The 22,150-nt window shown below is 43.1% G+C and overlaps 1 protein-coding gene and 1 long non-coding RNA gene across 2 annotated transcripts; both read left to right on the forward strand.

Annotated features, from left to right (window-relative positions):
• The first annotated feature begins 3,762 nt into the window (after positions 1-3,762).
• On the forward strand, positions 3,763-5,219 carry LOC146716470 (uncharacterized). Its single transcript, XR_014919214.1, has 2 exons — positions 3,763-3,935; positions 4,611-5,219. It is a non-coding gene; the product is annotated as an uncharacterized LOC146716470 (long non-coding RNA).
• Positions 5,220-17,605: 12,386 nt separating this feature from the next.
• LOC146716471 (carboxy-terminal kinesin 2-like) lies at positions 17,606-19,581 on the forward strand (the record flags this gene model as incomplete). The annotated part of the gene is made up of 5 exons (XM_085441442.1): positions 17,606-17,776; positions 17,908-18,046; positions 18,285-18,424; positions 18,516-18,598; positions 18,742-19,581. Coding segments are annotated over 5 exons (714 nt in total), but the record flags the coding sequence as incomplete, so codon positions are not given.
• Between the last annotated feature and the right edge of the window lie 2,569 nt (positions 19,582-22,150).

Genomic DNA, 22,150 nt, shown 5'->3' on the forward strand with positions numbered 1-22,150 from the left:
GCCACCTAGTGGAGGAAGTCTTAGTTCCACTTGAAGCTTCAGATGACAGTTAGTTCCTTTACAAAGAGGTGGAGGTGGTGGGGCCACAGCACCATCATCACTGAGTGCCATAGGACACTTAACCTTTGTTTCCATATGCTGGGAACTTCCTGTTGTTCCAAGGAGGACTGGAAAATGTGTGAAAATCTCCCAGTCAGTTCCTCACAGCACACTTCAATCATTTCCCTCCCACAGCATCAGGACCAGGGCTTTTTCTCTCTTTGGTCCCACTAAGAGATTTCCACACAAACACCTCATCAGTGGGACTCTCAGAGCTACCAGCCCTTTGCTACAATCACAAAGCTCTTCATTGAAATCAATGATATCAAAGCTGGAATCCAATGAGTCCAAGTCTTCTGCTGATTCAGCATCACATTCATCTTTGCTCCTTGTCCTGCATCCCCACCATGGACTTCATTCCTTTCCAAGCCAGCCTTGAGTGTCCTTTATTCAGCTCATCCTCTGCTTTACTTTTACACCTGATTTTAGCTGCTTTATCTCTCTTTCAACAAGTTTCTGTGCCTCAATCTTTTTCTTCTCTCCCTCATAACAAGACAGCTTCTTCTGCCTGAGAACATGTTGGAGTGATTTACTAATCCAGGGCTGCTTATTGGGGAAAATACTTCCTGTTTTAAAAGTAATCCCCATTTTTCCCAGAAAGAAATGTAAGTAGAAATCGATGATCTAAGTGAGAACATGAGCCTTTAAAAAGTCCCAGTGGGTGCAGTCAAAGCAGTCCCTCAGTCCCAGTATAGAGTCTTTGGTCCAGACTGGAACAACTGTGTGCCCAGTTTGAGCTCTCTTCAGTGCTGTGACCTGACAGACCCAGAGGGGCCATCACATCACATTTAGAAGCTCCCCTAATGGAGCCACAACACATGTCCAACACTTAGTCTGTCTTGTTGGACCAACTGGAAGAAATGATTCAAGGACTTAGTCACAGAACAGAGATTCAAATCTCCAAAATCCAACTGGCTGCATCAGGACATATAGTCTGAAACTCTGCACAGTTTCCTGTTTGAAGCTGCTTCCTGTTGGCTTCAGCTGTTTGGAGTTTCCATTTTCTAAACTTCTACATTCTGAACCTTCTTCAGCTCTGAACAGATGATGAAACACTGAATGATTTCAAGCTCACACTTTGTCTAATAAACTTACATCTTTCATTCTTTATACAGATTGATGGACTGTGGTTTGTCAGAGATCAGCTGTGATTATCTGGCAGCAGCACTGAAGTCCAACCCCTCCCATCTGAGACAGCTGGACCTGAGCAGGAACAACAAGCTGCAGGATTCAGGAGTGAAGCATCTGTGTGGTTTCCTGGAGAGTCCAGGATGTGGACTTGAAACTCTGAGGTCAGTCAGCATGTTTTAGTTGTGCTGAGATGAATATGATGTGAAAGTTGTGCTGACACTAAACTGCAGACATCAGGCTGATATTATACTGATCCACACTGAGGATCTTCATGGTAAAGTCTGTTTTCTTCTTCTCTGGTTTAGTCCATTGACTGCAGCAGAGCAATGTTCACATTTCAAACCTTCAAAGAAGAAGAAAAATCCTCCACTGGATAATTCACTGTGAAACTCTCCAACTCTTCATTCCACCTTAAAGTCTGTCTGACACTGAAATCCAAAGCAAAATGTGCGTTTGCTTTACAGACAGCAGTCCAACACAAACATACACACATCATCCAAAACACAGTCCAACATCCAAATCTCCTCCATTGCCAGCATGAATGATGGGAAAGAGAAGGAGGAACACTCTGACATTCAGGGTTAGAATGAGTTTCATGAAGCAGACTGTGAAGATCAAAGCTGCATTAGAAAGCTTACATGAATGAATGAGTGGACAGAAGTGGACAGAGATCTGAAGCACTTCAAAGGCTTTAAATCAGCACATTTCTCTTTATTCTTTATCAACTCTGTTAGTTTCTCTCAGTTTTCTGTGGAATGAAGCTAACAGCAGGCTAATAAGATGCTGACCAATAGGTTTCTATTAAAGGTTGTAATTTGTATATGAAAAAGTGCTTTGGCTCAGCAGGGATCAGCTTACAGGTAGAATACAGCTGCTGGATGGGATTAGCATGTCATAGCTATCTACCAAACTGCTAACTGGGGGATTTCAGGCCATCTATGGATCATTTTTGCTAACTGTTTATTCAGCTTAGGCTCACAGGGCTGCAGCCTGTGCCCTAGCTGTCATAGGGCAAGAGGCGTGGTCCACCTGCACAGGTGAGCAGTCCATCACAGGGCCAACAGAGAGAGACAGAGAAGCACTCTCTCACATCCACACCTACAGCCAATTTAGAAGCACCAATGAACCTAAGCAGCATTTCATTGGACTGTGGGAGAACATCCAACCTCCACAGAAAGGCCAACAAGCTTCAACCTACAACCTTCTTGCTTTAAGGCACTAGTGCGAACCACTTTCCCCCATTTCAGCCCAAATCCTGCATCTTCCTGTTTCTGACTCCAGGCCAGCTCCACTAACACTTTCTCATCAGACACTGCCACCTAGTGGAGGAAGTCTTAGTCCCATTTGAAGCTTCAGATTACAGTTAGTTCCTTTACAAAGAGGTGGAGGTGGTGGGGCCACAGCACCATCATCACTGAGTGCCATAGGACACTTAACCTTTGTTTCCATATGCTGGGAACTTCCTGTTGTTCCAAGGAGGACTGGAAAATGTGTGAAGATCTCCCAGTCAGTTCCTCACAGCACACTTCAATCATTTCCCTCCCACAGCATCAGGACCAGGGCTTTTTCTCTCTTTGGTCCCACTAAGAGATTTCCACACAAACACCTCATCAGTGGGACTCTCAGAGCTACCAGCCCTTTGCTACAATCACAAAGCTCTTCATTGAAATCAATGATATCAAAGCTGGAATCAAATGAGTCCAAGTCTTCTGCTGATTCAGCATCACATTCATCTTTGCTCCTTGTTCTGCATCCCCACCATGGACTTCATTCCTTTCCAAGCCAGCCTTGAGTGTCCTTTATTCAGCTCATCCTCTGCTTTACTTTTACACCTGATTTTAGCTGCTTTATCTCTCTTTCAACAAGTTTCTGTGCCTCAATCTTTTTCTTCTCTCCCTCATAACAAGACAGCTTCTTCTGCCTGAGAACATGTTGGAGTGATTTACTAATCCAGGGCTGCTTATTGGGGAAAATACTTCCTGTTTCCAAAGTAATCCCCATTTTTCCCAGAAAGAAATGTAAGTAGAAATCGATGATCTACGTGAGAACATGAGCCTTTAAAAAGTCCCAGTGGGTGCAGTCAAAGCAGTCCCTCAGTCCCAGTATAGAGTCTTTGGTCCAGACTGGAACAACTGTGTGCCCAGTTTGAGCTCTCTTCAGTCCTGTGACCTGACAGACCCAGAGGGGCCATCACATCACATTTAGAAGCTCCCCTAATGGAGCCACAACACATGTCCAACACTTAGTCTGTCTTGTTGGACCAACTGGAAGAAATGATTCAAGGACTTAGTCACAGAACAGAGATTCAAATCTCCAAAATCCAACTGGCTGCATCAGGACATATAGTCTGAAACTCTGCACAGTTTCCTGTTTGAAGCTGCTTCCTGTTGGCTTCAGCTGTTTGGAGTTTCCATTTTCTAAACTTCTACATTCTGAACCTTCTTCAGCTCTGAACAGATGATGAAACACTGAATGATTTCAAGCTCACACTTTGTCTAATAAACTTACATCTTTCATTCTTTATACAGATTGATGGACTGTGGTTTGTCAAAGATCAGCTGTGATTATCTGGCAGCAGCACTGAAGTCCAACCCCTCCCATCTGAGAGAGCTGGAGCTGAGATACAACAACAAGCTGCAGGATTCAGGAGTGAAGCAGCTGTCTGATCTTCAGCAGAGTCCAGACTACAGACTGGAGACTCTGTGGTCAGTAGAGTGATGGAGTGAGTGGGTGGTGCTGTCAGCAGTATTGTACTAAACACAGTCAGTATGAAACAAAGATCCAGTGTTTCCTGTAAAGCTGCAGCTTCTCAGTGAAGCTGTGAGAGGAGAATGGTGACAGGCTTCAGGATTGGACACAAACACTTCCTGTTTCTGACCTTTATGGTCACCATAGTAACGGCTGACACGCTCTGATCAAACGCTGTCAACAGCCAATCAGCTCTCTGAACAAAGCAGCACGCAGACCAATGACTGCATTCATTTCCAAGTTTAAAGCAGTGAAGAACACAGTCTGTAGGTGAGGAAGAATTTAGTGAGAGCAGATGTTTGGATGGAATTCCTCCAGTTAACAGCTGGAACCGTCCATCTGGATTGTTGGGCTTGTTGTTGGGGTTCCTACAGAGCTCAGAGTGGACACACCAAGGTTCTTCTAATGAATGAAAGTCCAAACTCAAACTAGGAGGGAAAAACATTTTCATCAACTTCAATAAAAATCCAAAGATTAGAAAAAGTGAAGCAACAATGAGTCCTAGTACAGTCCCAGCACTGAAGTCCCTGCTGCTCTTTATACTGGATGTGCTGCATCACTGACTGACAGCTGATGAAGAGTCTCTGGAAACACTCGTTTATCTCCTCTGCTCTTCCTTCTTCTCTCTGCAGGTGGAGCTGATGATGGTAAACAGGACGGTGTGTGTGCTGAGAGAGGAGGAGCTGTGTCCTGATGATCCAGAGAGGTTGAAGCAGCAGCAGCTTGTGTGTAGAGACGCTCTGACTGGGCCATGTTACTGGGAGGTGGAGAGGAGAGCTTCATCCAGCAGTGACTGACAGAGGAATGAGAAGAAGTGCAGATGACTGTCAGTGCTGCAGAGTGAACTGCTCTGAGAACAGCTCCACTGTCAGACACAATGTAGAGTCCAGCATCATCCCTGTGTGTCCCTCTGGATCTGACAGAGGATCATCAGTGTATCTGGACTGCTCTGCTGCTGCTCTGTCCTTCTACAGTCTCTGCACAGTCTCTGTCTGACTCTGGCTTCAGACCCTCCTGGATCAAACTCACCTGGAAAGACTTTCAAACATCACTCAATAGATTTGAATACAGAATATATTTGATATATACTGTAGATGTACTGTAGAGTTGCAGTTTGTCACTTGTAAATACAGTCTGTGAGCAGCTGTGAGCTGAAAGATCTTTCTAGAAACAGGAAATGTTTTCACTCTTCTGTTGCTTTTTCATATATTTCCACAACATTAATATTGATCCCACCTGTCTCACCTGTTTCATGCTTTTATACATAATAACAGGACACGTGTGATCTGAGCGCTGCTGTGGTTGCTGTGCTGCACGTCTTCATTTAGATAACAGAGACATCTAGTGGTTCAGAGGGAGAACTGCAGGAGGTGGAGCTGTGTTTTAGCATGGAAAACTTTTTATCTTTTAGGCGCAGATACAAATATGACAAGTATCAGTGTGAGATACAAAAGGTCACATCAGTCAGCAGAGGGAACAGTGATCACACAGCAATGTAAGAATAGAAACATAACAGTGAATCTGGACATGTATACAGATGGAAGCAAACAAACAGGATGTAACACTACATTAAAGCCACAAATGAGAAGAAAACAAACACAAAGGAAAATATATTTGATCTCAGGAATCCAAATCAGATGCTTTAGAGCAGGGGTCGGCAACCCTGGGCACGCGTGTCACAGCTGCCACGTGAAGGGTTAACTGATGGCACGACCACAGCTGGACTGGCCATCGGGCATACTGATGGTGATTTTTCATTTTTAATGGGCCGATGATGTTTTTTTATTTTTTTGTAACGGTATAAACAATGAAAGATGGCGGATTGGCCGGATGCTGGTCGATGTGTAAAAATAAGTCAGTTGTTTGGTGGTGGCTATGGCGGAGCTTCCACAGAGGCAGCAGGTGGATGAGGGAAAGGGGAGGCAGGAGGAGCAGAGAACCGAGGCGGCCGCCGGTCCGAGTGTCAGGTGAACTGAACTTCAGGTAAGAAGTTATGACCTGCAGTCTGTCTGGGTCAGATATAAACCAAGTTTAGGTGGAGTTTATTTTCCTTGTGCTGACTTTTTACAGTCAGTTATAATAACTCCCACTCAGAGGAGACCAGAGATCACATTAACATGTGTGTCTCTGTAGTAAGAAACATGACATATTGGCCCAGTTTATTTTTCTTATCATTGTTGTGAGGAGACCATAAATAGCATTTGTATTTTCTGTTGTACATTTCATTTGCTGTTATGGATAAAAAGTCTTTCTTTGTTTCAAAATAGCTGATAAATATTCGTTGATAGCTGCAAACATCTGCGCACAAATATAATCCTATGAAGTGGTTCTATATAGTGTGTAATTTATTGCTAATGCAATCATATGGCACATTGACTTCTGAGGAAATGTTAGATGCACTCATCATCAGAAAGGTGTCCGACCTAAACCAGGGGGTTTAGAGCATCTTGGAGTTTTTGTGGTTTGTTTTCTTTAAGTCATTTCACAGATTTTCTCCATAATTTCAATTCCTTGAATAAAACAACAAACTTAGGGGATGATTTTGTAATCCGACTTTATGTATGAAAGATTTGACTAAACATAAAACAATCTTCCAACTCAGTCGTCATTCTTATCTTGTGAAATCAAACCAAACGTTCTGTTGTCTCTAAATCAGGGATTGATGAAATCTTTGGTTGCATCCATTTATGAACATGTTCTCATTCATATTAAATCGTAGTCTAAGTCCTTCTTTAGAGGGATAAATGTCATTCATTGTCTTCAAATGTGTTTCTGTTGTTTTGGGGGGAAGTTTGAAGTCCATTGTTCAAAGTCTGTTAATGAAACTTTATGAAGTTTATGTAGGATGTTTTTCCTATTTTGTATTTGTTTGAATTATGATGTATTTCTGACTCTTGCTGCCACGATGCCAGGTCTCTCTTGAAAACAACATTTTTAATCTCAATTAAATTTTCACCTGGAGAAATAAAGATGATAATAATAATTTTGTCTTCAGGGAATCATTTCTCTGTAAAACAGCTTCTTCTGAAACTCTTGTTACATTTCTTGTTTATTGTTTGCTGGTTGTAGAAAAATGTCATCGTCTCTGTGTGAACTTAAACTCTACATGTGGTGTCAGCTATAAACCAGCTCTAGAGTCTAATAACGATGCTTTTATTATTGTCTGGTATCCAACCTAACCCTGGGCCTCTGGCTGAATGTGAAACACCAGCAGATGTTAAAAACTGTCTGGGTTACACGTGCATCACGTCGTGTGCTTCCTAACATGGATATGATTGGAATCTGGGCCTGTTCAAGTGGTGCTGGTATCGTTGTTGTTTCTGAGACTTTCCAAATCTTTACTGGATAAAAACGTAGCAACTGATGGATTTAACATTTAGCTCTCAGACTGTCCCAGAAAAGGCGGAGGTCTGGAAGTGTATGTGAAGCTCTGTCTTGCTGCTCAAGTCTTGTTCTCTCCATCTGCACCTCAGCCATTTGAAATCTTGGCCTTAACTATTGATCTGTTTGGAAATCAGACTGTTGTTGGCTGCTATCAGCCTCCACCTGCTTCCCCCAGCACATCACCGTCTCTGGTTCAACTTTTATCTGAGCTGCATTTTAATGACGTCTTTCAGATGGATGATTTTCATTGGGACTGGCTTTCTTCTGTGTCTGATGATTTTAAGGCACGCTGCTTGTTTTTAAAACTGACTCAAATTATTTAAAGCCTCACACGCCTTGATCCTAAACACCCAGATAAATCTGCTCTTATTGACCTTTTTTAACTAATATGCTGCGTAAGTTTTCCACATCTGCAGTTTTTGCCAACGACCTGAGTGATCACTGCGTAGTTGGTGCTGTGAGAAACACTAAAATCTCACGCTCCGAGCCCGCATCAGTTTGAACTGGGGTCGTATTAAACAGGCTGACAATGTCAGTTTGGGAACATTTACAGGAGAGTTGTGTCTACTTTGTGGACAGACACGCCCCTTTTTGCCAGGTCAGGGTGAAAGGTCGGGACAGGCCTGGTTTGGTTCAGTACCGGCCGATCTCCTACATGAGAGAAACCAGGCCTGGGCAGGAAGTCTGGCTCTGATGCTGATTGGCTACGTTTTCATTAGCTGTGTAATCGGATTACTGCCTCCATCATCAAGATGTAACTATTTTTTACTTTAACGACTGACAGTCCAAACGACCGTAGGAGGTTTTGGCAAACTATAAAGTGTCTCTGCCAGCTGTGACTCCTCAGAGCTTCCTCCTCACTTAAATATCGACTCCACTCCTGTGTCAGACAAAACTGAAATGTTGCTTTAACAAACACTTTGTTGCTTCTTGCTCTTTGTTCAGCACAGTATCTGATGGTAAACCTCTTGCACACAACTCTGCTCGTAGTTCCTGCTTACTGATACCTTTTCCTTCACACCTGTCACAGTAGAAGAGGTTTGTAAGGCTTTGAATAGCCCCAACACCAGAAACTCGTCCTCACAATCGTTCTCCTTCCTTCTTGCACTTGGCTGCAAATATCATAGCTGAGCCAGTGTCTTATATTTTTAATCTTTCTCTACAACAGAAGAACACCACTATGCTCTGTGTTCTCTGGTTAACTGGTCCTCATTGGTCTTACACAGGATGGTCCATTAGTATCATTTTATCTATCAATCTGTTTCTGGGTTACTGCCTCCTATTCATCAGAGTACATGTTAGGCAAACAGTTTAGTCACAGCCTGCAGTCTCAGGACATCATTACATTCACTGTTCCATCAGTTCATGCAGAGCTTGGGAAGAAGGCGTTCTCCTTTTCTGCTCCGTCTTCATGGAAAACATAACCGAAGGATTTAAGGCTCTCCGTTGATTTCACTTGCAGACTTCAAAAGACGTACACATGTTTTTGTGAAACCATCTCTGGGAACTTGTTCTCGTTTTTAATGTGACTGAGTACATTACACAAACTTTTCTCTTATTGTTGTAATTTTAATATGTGTGTCTGGAACAGGTCTCTCTTGTAAATGAGACATTGAGTCTCAATGAGCCGACCTGTATAAATAAAGCTTCAATTACAAAGTCCTTTGTATAAAAGCTCCTTCAGCTGCCAGTGGGACGTGCTGTGGCACTATCGGTTGCAGAGCCTTTATATTGTTAGTTAGAAACTACAAATATAATGGCTCACTGTATTTCAGAATCAGAGAAACTTTATTAATCCAGGAGGGAAACTGAGTTGTCATAGCAGCAAATATACAAGAAACAACAAGCACTCATATAAAGTGAGTGTAGAAACAGAGTTATGATAAATAAATATTCAGATAAATAATATCAATATATAATATAAATAATCTATAATCCAGTTTTGAGTTCCCTCCCCAGACACCTTAACGCCCACTCACATCCTGGGCCATCTGACCTCAGGAAATCACATGATAGGGTGGGGCCAGGTTTCACAATGAGCTCACCCGAAACCCTGGCTGATTAGGACCCCCACCCGCTTTCACACCTTGGCTCATGTGATTACGTAGAGGATCATCAGGGGGTCCTTTGTCCCTCTTTGGGGGGAAACTCCCACTGGGTTTAAATCTGGGACTCCCCACCAACTGACCCTTAGAACTGAAGAAGCTTCTCAGATGAGAGGTGAAACGTCTTCAAGCAACTCAAAGAAGTCCAGACGCTTTTCTTTGCAAGCTCCTTAGTCTACAATGACCTGGATGACTGAGAACCGTCACAGACAACTCAGTCCCATATTTTAGGTTATTCTGAATAAATCGTTCATGCCCTCTCTTTGGAAAGAAGCTGTTGTGGTTCCTGGTCCTAAATCTAGTCGTCCAAAAGTTCTAAACGACTTCAGGCCTGCTGCCCTCACTTCAGTCTTTGAAAAAATCATCAGAAATGTGATTATGGAAGACACTGAACTTCAGCTTGATTCAATGCAGATTGCACATAAGCCCAATAGAGGAGTGGAGGACGTGCTTTTGATTCTACTTCACCTGATTGTCAAACATGTAGAGAGTAAAGGACTTCAGTTCATCGATTTCTCTGCTTCTTTCAATAACACAGCCCCAGATTTGAATCAAAAGACTTTTAGAACAGTTTGAAATCCGGACAAACCTGAGCAAGTGCAGTCATATAAATATCTTGATGACAAATGCTATTATTTTTCTGTAAAGCAAATTGACCTAAAAGTAAAGTAACCTTGATATGTCAGGATGTAGATGTCCCACCCAACAACGTCACCCAGCCCTGAAACATTGGTACTGTTCAAGGCAGCATTGCTGTCCACACGTCCATCAGAGTGTTTCTTTGGACTTCATGGTGTTGCTGCTCCCAGTATTCTCTGAGACAACCTCTGAGGCCGTCACAGAGCAGCTGTATTTGTACTGACATTACATTACACACAGGTGCACTCTATTTAGTCATTAGCACTCATCAGGCAATGTCTATGGGCAACTGACTGCACTCAGACCAAAGGGGGCTGAATAATAATGCACATAACAATTCTCTTCACTCTGCTGACAAGAGATTCAACCCCCACTATGAGCACCTTCTAAAGAGCACCATTGAAAGTATCCTCACCAACTGCATCACTGTGTGGTATGACTCCTGCACTGGGTCCTGCAGGAAAAATATGACAACGGGTAGTGAGAGCAGTGGAGAGGATTGCAGGGTCCTCTCTTGCCTCCCTCCCCAGGAGATCTACTGTGCCTGCCTCATTCGAAAGGTCCTCTTCATTACAGGTGACTCCACTCATCTCTTCAACAGCGTCTTCAGTTTGCTGCCATCAGGAAGGATACTGAAGAGACCTTTTGACCTTTACATTTTCGTTAATATCTTTAAAACAGAAGCAGCAGAAACGAGAATTTTAGCAGCACAAACCAGCACAAGCGTAGCACAGTTGATTGACACCAGTTTTGTTTGATTTAATTAATGTGGGGGGGCTGGTTGACCTCTGGGGACCTCTAGAAATTTTCTTGAATATCTTTAAAATGATAGCAGCACAAACAAAAATTTTTACAGCACAAACGTAGCATAAACGTTTGATACCACTTTTGTTGGATTTGAAGAAGGTGGGGGGTCGCGGGAAAAACCAGCAAAAGAACTCGAGCAGCCGGGCTATGTAAAAGGTGTAGGGGGGCATGTTTGCGGTCACGTCCAGCGGGTGTGTGGGCTGTTTGAGTCATCTGTTACCAGGCAAACTCCAATGCAGCAGGCTGCTGAACACACACAGGCCTCCTGCATCCTCCTCTTCAGCTCTGCTTGCCCGATATCGTGACCTAAGCAGGGTCGGGCCTGGTCAGTACTTGGATGGGAGACCGCCTGGGAATACCAGGTGCTGTAAGCTTTTGCACTTCCACACACAAACTGCAGAGGGCACTTCTGCTCCTGCTTGTGCTTAGAGGCATGAGAAGTTAACATTTATGGGTGATAAAATCCTTTTTCTATATTTTTAACATGAGAATATCAGTTTTCCATCTTGTGTTCCAGAGTAATCGGACAAAAGACAAACGTAGAACAAGGAAAAAAGAGGCCAAGTGTCTCACCTATAAAACAAAATGACTGTTTTCTGAATAGTCTCACACAGATAAACATTTGCAGGGAATACCTTTTCCTTCAAAACAAACGTCACAGACTGTGTTTTTCTTTACTGATTGTATTTGAGTAGAAACTCAGATTAAAATGGCATCAGTGCTCATAAAATGATTTAACTGTAAAAGTAGGTGTAGTGGATCACTTTGCATAGATCTAGATAAAAGTGCTGTAAGCAAAGACTACAGTGGTCATTGAGCAGCTGTTCCTATAATGTGAATCTGGGATAAAGGCACAGATTATTTGTTTGCCTTTGTTTCCTGGTTCTTTCTTTCTTATCCAAATGGAAAAAGAGAGCATAAAAGTACTGTTTACAAGCAGCTTATCTATCTCATTGTGCCCACTATCATAAAATCTTGGTTGACTGAGCACTGAGCCATCTACCACTCGAAATTGAACCTGTGTGGGACAACAACAAAGTCCAGTATACTAAGTTTCAGTAATGTGCAGTTTTTTCTGTGGAAGATGTAAATCTAAATAGATGTCCTATTGTATGCATAATATACCACTGAACTTTATAAAACAACTTCTAAAAGCAAATTTCGATTTATTTTAGATTTTCTCAAATCCAAACAGTGCTAAAAGCATACACACAGTCAAATATTTTTCATACGAGGTGCTGAAGGTTCTGCAATGTTCTGTCAGTGCGCCCCAGGGCAGCTGTGGCTACAATGTAGCTGCCATCACCAGTGTGTGAATGTGTGAATGATGTATCTGTGGCTTTTTGTCACACTTGGAAACCACGGTGTTGTGCAGCTATTTGCCTTGTTGCAGGGTTTTTAAAAAACTGCAGTTTTGATTTTAGTGAAAGACACCGTCTCATGACTCATTGAGTGCCGCGACTGACGAGCCAATCCGTGGCCTGCAGTCTGACGATGTCACATTTCCTGACTGCTTGGAACCCCGACTAAGTCGTCCTGTAGCCCACATCATAATGTTTCCATCTCTCTGCTTGACTGCGGGGATGCTATTTTTTGCATCACACTCCTATTTCAAAAGGTCAGTTAAAGCCACATAATTGGAATTTGGTTTCATCTCCCCACAGCACTTTCTCCAAAGTCTTCCCTGAATCATTTAGATGTTCACTGGCACTTGAGATGGGCCTATACATGTTTCTCCTTGAACAGGTAGCTACCCTATGTTAGCCTAGCTTTCTATCACTGATGCTCTGTGTGTATTGTTATGGTTCAAAATATGGGGATGGAGACAAGAGACAAGAGAAAAAAACCACAATAACAACACTGGTCCGGCCGGGTTAAGTCAAACGATGATTTTAATGATCACACGCGTGGGAGATGGACACCGTATGCAGACAGCCTCAGATCTCAAAATGGTGGAGCATTGCTCAAACTCTTATAGCCTCTGGTTCTCCCACCTTATCATAAAAGCCTAAACATTCACATGCTTTTCTCTCACACGGCGCCTAAGCTACGACCTTGGCTCCCCGTTTATCTGCTCCTGCTGAGTTGGGGCAGAAAACTCCAGCATGCTCTGTTCTCTTCTAATCAGACAAATAAGGCGATGGCTTTCTGCAGCAGTATTATGCATCATAAAACAATATCATTCATCCACAATAAATCAGCAGTCTACTTTAATGCAAATCAGTTTAACTAATGCAATAGTTATCAGCTTCTTCTAATTCAGGAGAATAATGCAAACTAAAACTACATAATAATTCACAATCTTTAGTTAGGGGTATAACATGGCATAAAATAATATTATAATCTAACAGTATGCTGCTGCCTCTCTCTCATGTTACTTAAAAAATTAACCCCACAGCTTCAATAACCGTATCTAAAAATCTCTCAGTGAAAGTTACGGTTGTAGGTTTGGAAACATTTTGGGGTAGCCAGTGTTAAATAGAGACAGGGCCACATTCTTTATCTAGTCATTGTAATGAAAGAAGCACATTAAAAACTATATGAGAGTTTGCTTTTAACAAGCATGTAATGACTCTACTTAGTTTAGGTAGTCTTAGGGAGTCAAACTGAAAGTAGCATTTTGTGGATGTTTTCCCTGCTGCCCGATCCCATCAGTCTCTTAAAGCATCATTTTTATGCGCCCTGGTGTGACAGTGGTTTCATGGCGCTACAGGTTACCTGAGCACATCAGGTATATTACGGTTGAAAACCAGTGCCCGGCCTTCCAGTGGGTGTTCGACCCCTCGTGCACAGCTCAGGAGTCTAAACGACCCAGCAGTTATGGACATGTGTGTTTTTGGTGTGCTGTCCCTCGTTCTCCCTGCTTGCAGGTATATCTGTGTGTGTGTGTGGATGCCGGAGTTTCTGAGAGCACCTGTTTACAGGCACCTTCAGGCCTGGTGGGTGTGGCCCTGCCAGGTGGTTGGCCACACTTGAAGACCATCACACAGCTGATCAAGCCTTGTCAGAGGAGCCACTTGAGAATGCGGTGGCGCTCTCTCTGACGCTGGATCATTGCGTGACTTCACGTTAGTCTCTCGGCCAGTCAGTACGGATAGTCTGCCGCATTGTATGTGTCTTACGGCTGCCTGTTTGTTATCTCCCCAGGAGAAGCGTGGAGATGAGAGGGCAGCGAGCACGGGGTGCTCAGACACTGAGGAGCGGAGACAAGGAACACTAGCACTGGGAAGAGGACATTTCACGGGAGTCGGGAACGCACTGCGGATTTATTGTTATTTTCCATTCACTGTAAATAAACGCACTGCTTGCATTCAGAGCTCCGTGCCTGGCTCCTCCTTCCTCACATCCCCACGGTTGACGCTGGCCAACCGTGACAAATAGCTTTTCTTAGATTCATTATTAGTTCAACATTGACAAATAGTAGTTGACTAATATCAGGAGCCAAAAAGAAAACAAAAAACAAACTAAATAAATATTTCAGACGCTGAAAATAAATTATTACGGTTGTTTAAATTTGCTGTCAGCAAGTTAGGTCTAATGCATGTAGTCAATCTAATGAATCAATATTACATGTAAAAAGTACAGAACTGAAAATGAAACTAAAATATAACGGTAAATGAACTGGTTCTTGTATAAAACCTTTCTACTCTCTACAACTTGCCTCATTCATGCACTCACTTTTTTCTATGCTTTTTCTCTGTAAGTGCTTTCTATCTAACATTAATACGCATTCATCCTCCCGATGGATGCATCGGAGAGCAACTTGGGGTTAGCGTCTTGCCCAAGGATATTTGGCATGCAGGCTGGAGCAGGCGGGGATTGAACCAGCAACTTTCTGATTAGTAGGTTTCCTGCTCTACCTGAGCTACAGACACCCCAATTTGTGTTGCTCTGGAAACAACACGTTCTCATCCCAACAGGTAATGATGCTATGTGACAAATCATCGGTATGTGTAAATGTGTTTTTTGTTCTAATCATGAATCGCTTTGTAAAACAAGACCTGATAGGGTTAAGGTTAAAGTTATGGTTAGAGTTAATGTTAGGGATAGGGCTGGAATGGACGGCTGGAGCCTCTCCTCCAAGTGTGTGTTACTGCCGCCATCAGCATTCTGTTGTATTCTGTTGTCTGCTTTTCTCTGTAAGCGCTTCGAGCCTGTACTTTTTTGCTTTAGCTGAGTAATGAAGTTGAATCAGTACTTTAACTTTCACTGGAACAATAGTATTTTTACTTCTACTTAAGTGGAGAATGTCTGATCTTTTGCCAACTCTGGCTGTCTCTCAGTCTTGGAATACCCACTTGTTGTCCAGCGGTGTCCTGGGAATATGGGAACTAGACAGACTGGGGAAACAATGGGAGGAGACACAAAGATGGAATCACTTTTACCATCTTTTATGTATTTGCTGGTCGTCTTATTTCTTCTATTTTGCAAGCACAGTGTTGCAATCATTGTCTTTGTGGTACAATGACACAGGTAGAATGCAGGTGTTTTCATGTAACACGATGCCAGAAAGATGAGTAATGTGTTTTGAAGAGAAGATAAAACATCATGTTTGAACAAAGATAAGCAGCAGACACGTCTGTGTGTGAGTTGTTCAGGTTCAGTAAGAAGGTAATATGTCTGCAGAATTTGTAATTCTTATGAAGATATTGCTTGTACAATAAATAAAATCCCTTTAACTTCTTCTGGAGAGTGTCTTTATATATTTAGTCATTTTGGGGCGATCCTTTATTTAGTAGTAACTCTAGTCAGGGATATATATCAGAGTTTACTTTCAGATATGAGCATTGTGTTTCCTGTGGATGAATGAATGAATTATTTATTTATGTAATTTTTGAAAGACTGGCTCATGTAAAATCTCTGAAAGTATGACAAAGCTCTCCTGTTACACTTTATGGACACCTGAGCGTCACCATGAGGGCCTGTCTTTATTCACTTTATTCACTGAAATCCACTTTTATAATGAATTCACAGTAATCACTGACACCTTCAGAGCATTACATTCATTAAAGACGTCTTCTACACCTACTCTTCCAGACGACCGACACATGCTTCAACCACTGCAGGTTAACCAGCCACTCATCAGTAAAGCAAAAACTAAATGTAAATGTCCTCATGTGGAAAAGACTGAAACACAACTCCCATATATCACTAATGTAACAGATCCATTTAGGGAGAGTGAGAACACTAGGCTGGATGTGTTTTAATGCAGGAACATTCATCATGTCTTCAGTTCAACAAATCATTTACATTGAATATGTGAGCTGGATGGTTACACGACACAATGTGATTGTCAACAATAACTGCAATGAACGCTGGTTTGAGGGCGGAGTCAAGGAGGCCATTTACGTGAAAAGGGAAAGACCCTCTATGAATCAAGGAGGGGGCCTAAGGGTACATCTGTCACCATCTTACAATGCTGTGATTGCAGCCGTTCTCCAACTCTCTGTGAATGGTACTCAAGACCATTGATCAGTGGTTGTTGATCAATGGTCATGAGAATTTGCATAATCATGATTAAGGAACTGACCTCCCAGCCCATTGTTCCTTCAGTCGGCTGGTTTCTCTGACTGAAAACGCTACGTCCAGAAGAACAGAATCAACTTTTGGAGATTTACTTCCCTGATGATTGAGCACGCATCAAGACCTTTTAATCAGGCCAACAAATATCTTGTACTCAATTTTAGCAGCAGCCATTGTGACACTGATGATAAAACTTGTGTAAAAGTGCGAAGCTGTAAAAAAGTAATTATAAAAAAGCGTTTTTGTAGCTGAATGTTACTGGATAGCTGTTTCATCTGTAACACATCAAAATAACCTGCTAAGGTTTAATAGGCTATAAGGAACACACTCACTTCCTGAGCCCTGGGCAATAAGAGACGTTTTGTGTTTTATGATTTATTGATATGTTTGATCCTTTCTGACCTGCGTTAATGAAGCAGTCATTAGAGCACCATGTCCGCTATAATAGTTCTGTAGTTTGATGCTTGAGTCGTTGCAGACTTGTTGAAACTCCCTCACCCGTCAAAGCAGCGTCTTTGTTATTCGAGTCCAGCAGATGGCAGTGTTTCACTGTCTGACGGCTGTCTGAAGCTTCAGCTGGATTATCCGTTTTCATGTTTGATTAGAGGTTTGTGTGTGTGTGTGTGTGTGTGGGTTTTTAGCCACGAGTTGTCCACGATAAAGCATATTGAATGGCCTGTCTAATATTGTTAGAATTCTCCTTTGGGTTAGTTTCATTACTCAATCGGGACATTTATTTGGAAAAAGAAAAAAAGAGGGAAAAAAAAGAAAAAAAAGAAAAGAATTAAAAATAAATAAATCCTCATAGTTTACATTTACAAATATCAATACTGAATGTTACGTCCCTCTGCAGCTTCTAATCGTCTCAGTGTTTTCAGCTGGTGCTAATTGGCCACACCTAGTCAGGTGTGGATAAAAGCATACCTGAGGCAAGCTTCCCGGCAGTGCACTAGTCTTTGCCTTGGTGGCGCCAGCCATTTTAGCCAACCTGGTTTTCCATTTTAGGATGAAACCTCTTCTCACCCACACTCTGCTATTCATCTCTGTTTTTATGTTGCGGCTTTTGAGCCGGGTCGTAACACTGAAGATTACAAAGATCAACATTAAGACCAGTCTGTGCATTCAAAGCAGTGACAGAAAAGAGTGTGGGGCATTAACCCCCACTCACTTCACAGTTCACGTTCACAGCGAGCTTCGTCGAAATTTACAATGAGACCCTGAGGGACCTTGTGTTCACCGGCAAGTCCAGCAAGAGACCTGAGCATGAGATCCGCAAGACAGCCAGCAACGAATTGACAATCACTAATCTCACCTATGAGCGGGTCTCCAATGAGGATCAGGTACAGCAGACAGACATCTGTAGCTCAGAACAAATTAATTTCAAATCTGCTGACAAATTGTTACCAAACTTTGAAAATACATCAAACTTTATCGATGCTCTATGTTTTAAAATGTTCCCTCGTCCTCTCAGGTTCTCCGTCTGATTGCTTTGGCCAATCAGAATCGCTCCACTGCCCAGACAGCCCAGAATGACCGCTCGTCTCGCTCCCACTCAGTCTTCCAGCTGGATATTGAGGGAGTTAATGCCGGCAGGGATGTCAAGTGCAAATGTATCACACTGGAAGTACCAGCATCAGGAATGTGGCTTCTTCTTTTTGGATCTATAATATTTAGTCTGGTTAGTTATTGTTACTGTAACCAGTGCAAAATCTGCTCTGATGACTCAACGTTAATGTTTGAGCCCCTGAGCGCTAAAAGAAGTGTTTTGTAAAGTATTAAAACTACCTTTAATGGAAGGAAAAACGGATCACTGCTTCCTATAAGAGTTGGTTTTCTCTGTGTGTGTAGCCACTCTGTGCCTGGTGGACTTGGCTGGCAGTGAGCGAATGGTGAAGAGCCAGTCTCAGGGTGACCGTTTCAAAGAGATGACCGCCATCAACAGCTCACTGTCCAACCTGGGCGTCGTTATCGCCGCTCTGGCCAAAAAGGTCTGCAGCTGCAGTTTCTGTAGTCTTAGATGTCACACCTGCTTTCTTTACATTTACAGTATTAATGATTTTTTTGGCCTTTGTGTTCCAGGAGACTTACGTAGCTTACAGGAACTCGAAGCTCACGTACCTCCTTCAGGGATGTTTGGGGGGGAAACGGCAAAACGTGAGTTTGTTGACATCACAAATCTTTATAATGACGACACATAAAACTGAAGGAATTTATCCCCAAAAAATATTTAACAGCGTTTGATCTCATCACTTCAGATTGTGACTGTTTATTCTTTGGCACTAATTTTGGATGTCTTTATTTGCAGCTTGATGTTTGTTAACATTGCTCCGGAGCCCGACAGCTTTGGGGAAACTCTGAACTCATTGAGGTTTGCCAGCAAGGTCAGTGCAGTCTTGTTTCCAGTGTTCATTGGACAGAGTACATTAATGATGTCCTTACATCAGCTGTTTATGGTAAACCAAAGCCATACTCCATATCCATTTTAATACCTTGGTGTGTAATTCATACTCACATTTTGTCTGAAGAGTAGGGATGTTCCTGGCGTCTTATTTACTAGTCGACTAATCGAGGGGGAAATAATTAGACTAACCAACTAATGTAAAACTAAGGAACATTCAGATATTGAGTTGATTTTCAGAACTGATTAATAGAAACTGTCAAACTAGACGCAGAGGTATCTTAAACCATTTATCACATTCTGTTAAATACAAATGAAAATGCGTTACTACAAAAGATGTTCTATTAAAATATGACAATCATTTGAGAATCTAAAAGTACGTCTAAGTGTGGCGAGAATGATTCAGGTAATACATTATACAGCTGTTTTCTAGTCAGGTTGTGGGGGCAGCAGGAAGGACTACTCCTGACCACAGCTGATAGATGTAAACTGGCTAGCATGACCAAGGATGCTGGGGCCTCCTACTGGTAGGACGTGCCCAGCTGGAACAGCCTCCTGGCCAAGGTGGCTGTCACCTTTTGATGTGAAGGAGTAGTGACTCTACTCTGAGCCCCTCCCCCATTGACTTAACTGCTCTCCTAAAGGAGAGGTTTTCCACCTCTCAGGAAACTAATTTCCTCTGCGTGTATCTGCGATCTCAGTGTTAACAAGAAGATCAGGGTAGATTAATAGATTTATGGTGTTTCTCAACAACAGTGCACCATCTGGTGGTAGATCGCTGCCTAACATTTAGAACACAATGTACCAGCATTGGGCATCAATTAAAATGTTAACAATTAGATTGAACGACTGGTAAGTCTGATACAGACTAGTGACAATTAGTCGACTAGTCACATAAATCCCTGATAGAGCCCACAGAAGTGGCCTGCACCATGTGCGTGGCTTGCTTTGCAGTTTAAAACCCTCAGTAGGACCTACAGCCATTTTTCATCCCCAGCGTTTTTTAATATTAGGCCATTTTCACTGTGTTGAATAGAATATAGCCAAACCTTCCGACCCTTTTTTTTCTTCTTTTTTCTTTAGAATTGCAGTCTCCGTTTATTAGATTAGCTTAAAGTGGCTAAGCTACAAACCGCCATCCACATGAGGTCCTAGAGCCATAAATCGCCCCATTGAAACCCATTATAAACGCTATTTTTCACTGCAGAATTATTACCATTAACGTATGGGTGATGGCTTCTGTTTCGGTTCCGTGTTGGACAAGGGGCCTTAGAATTGTAATTTTTTTTATTTGGCCACCGGGTGGCGCCCTTGTTCCACATGTGACGCCTGCTGGAACATAGACCTTTTCCAGCGGGCTGCTCGAGACATACACCCGGGAAAGGCAGACTCATTCCCCGAGTGCAGCAGCAGCTTGGCCCGCTGCTCGTTCGGGACCATTTTCTGCCCTTAGGGCTGTTAGAGGGTGCATTTTGACCTTTATATTTAAAAATAAATAAAATAAAGGTCTCTCTGCCTAAAAGAAAAAAAATTTGTGTCTGTCTCATTCTAAGTTTAGATAAAAGCCTTCCCTCTTTGAAGTACACCCTGCAATGCAAACAAATCTAACATGAAAACAAGAATAAAAAACAAATTAGACTTTATTTTGTCGCCAACCTCAGCTTGTTTATGCAGGTGCAGGCAGGAGAGGTTATAAGAATAAGCCGTAGCGCGGGAGTAGGCATTTTCACGATGGCACGGTACCGAGGAAGTAGTGGACATCCTGATGCGCTCTGACAGCGAGGATCTCTCCTCTTCATCTGCCGAGAGTGACTCTGATTCCGGGGGTGACACGGATGATTCGTCTCTCGACACTGATCACCAGGAGTCGTCCTCTGATTTTTCTTCTGAAGATGAGAACGAGGGGAGGACGCCGGAGGAAGCAGCGGCGTGGACCTCCAAAGATGGGAAGAAATGGTCCGCAACAAACGCCGAGACGCTGCGCTACGTCGCAGCACCCACGGGGCTTATTCCGGGACCGACCCACTACGCCGTAGCCCGAATTACGGACCCACTCTCCAGCTTCAGGTCGTACATAACTGATGGGATTATACAGCATATAGTTGCAATGACAAACCTTCAGGGCAGACGCTACATCTCATTCTGGAGAGATTTAGATAGCAACGAAATGCTCGCTTATGTGGGGCTGCTAATTTTGTCCGGTGTATACCGGTCAAAGCACGAGGCCATCGCCAGCCTTTGGAGTGAGAAAACGGGAAGGAAGATTTTCCGTGCCTCAGTGGCTGAGAAAAGATTTTGTCACATAACCAGAGCGCTCCAATTTGATAACAAACTCACCCGACCTGCACGACGTGCGGACAAATTGGCTCCCATTCGGCAGATATGGGACATGTGGGCACACCGCCTGGGGATGTTGTTTAGTCCAGACCGGGACCTTACGGTGGATGAGCAGCTGGTACCGTTCAAGGGAAGGTGCAGTTTCCGCCAGTATATCCCCAAAAAGCCTGCGAAATGCGGCATAAAGGTCTGGGCAGCATGCGATGTCAAGACATCATACGCCTGGCGGCTGCAGGTTTACACCCGGAGAGCAGCGGGCGAACCGGCCGAGGTAAACCAGGGGATGAGGGTCGTCCAGCAGATGACTGACGGGCTCCATGGGCATGTCGTCACAGTCGACAATTTTTTTCACCTCATCTGAACTGGCAGAGGAACTCCTCAAAAATAAAATGGCTCTGGTCGGCACAATCCGCCAGAACAAAAAAGGAATCCCACCCGTTTTGCGCCAGATGAGAGGGAGAGCCGTCTACTCCTCGATCTTTGCCTTTTCAGCGAAACAGACCCTAGTGTCGTACATTCCCCGACGGGGCAGGAATGTGCTTTTATTGAGCACGAAACATCGCAGGCCGGAGGTCAGCGATGACGAGAGAAAAAAGCCAGCGATCATCACAGACTACAATCGATGCAAAGGAGGTGTCGACAACCTTGATAAGGTGGGTATCATTACGCATCAGTTACGCACACCTTTATTCATTTTTCTTCATATATTCTTGTGTAAAATATATAGAGGTTTTATGTTGTTGTTTTTTTTGTTATGTTTATTTTTTGTTAGGTTGTCGGCACCTACTCCTGCAGGAGACGGACCAATCGATGGCCAATGGCCCTTTTTCATCACATCATAGACGTCTCCCTCTACAACGCCTTCATGCTGTGGACCTCCGTGGATCAGGCCTGGCATCAGCAGAAGCCACACAGGAGGAGGATGTTCATTGAAGAGGTGGGAGAAGGCCTGATCACGCCCCATTTGTCACAAAGACAG

This window comes from Copadichromis virginalis, linkage group LG3 (assembly GCF_057382275.1).
Source record: "Copadichromis virginalis isolate Kocher_CV1m ecotype Utaka linkage group LG3, C_Virginalis_male_GT1.1, whole genome shotgun sequence".
NCBI lineage: Eukaryota > Metazoa > Chordata > Actinopteri > Cichliformes > Cichlidae > Copadichromis > Copadichromis virginalis.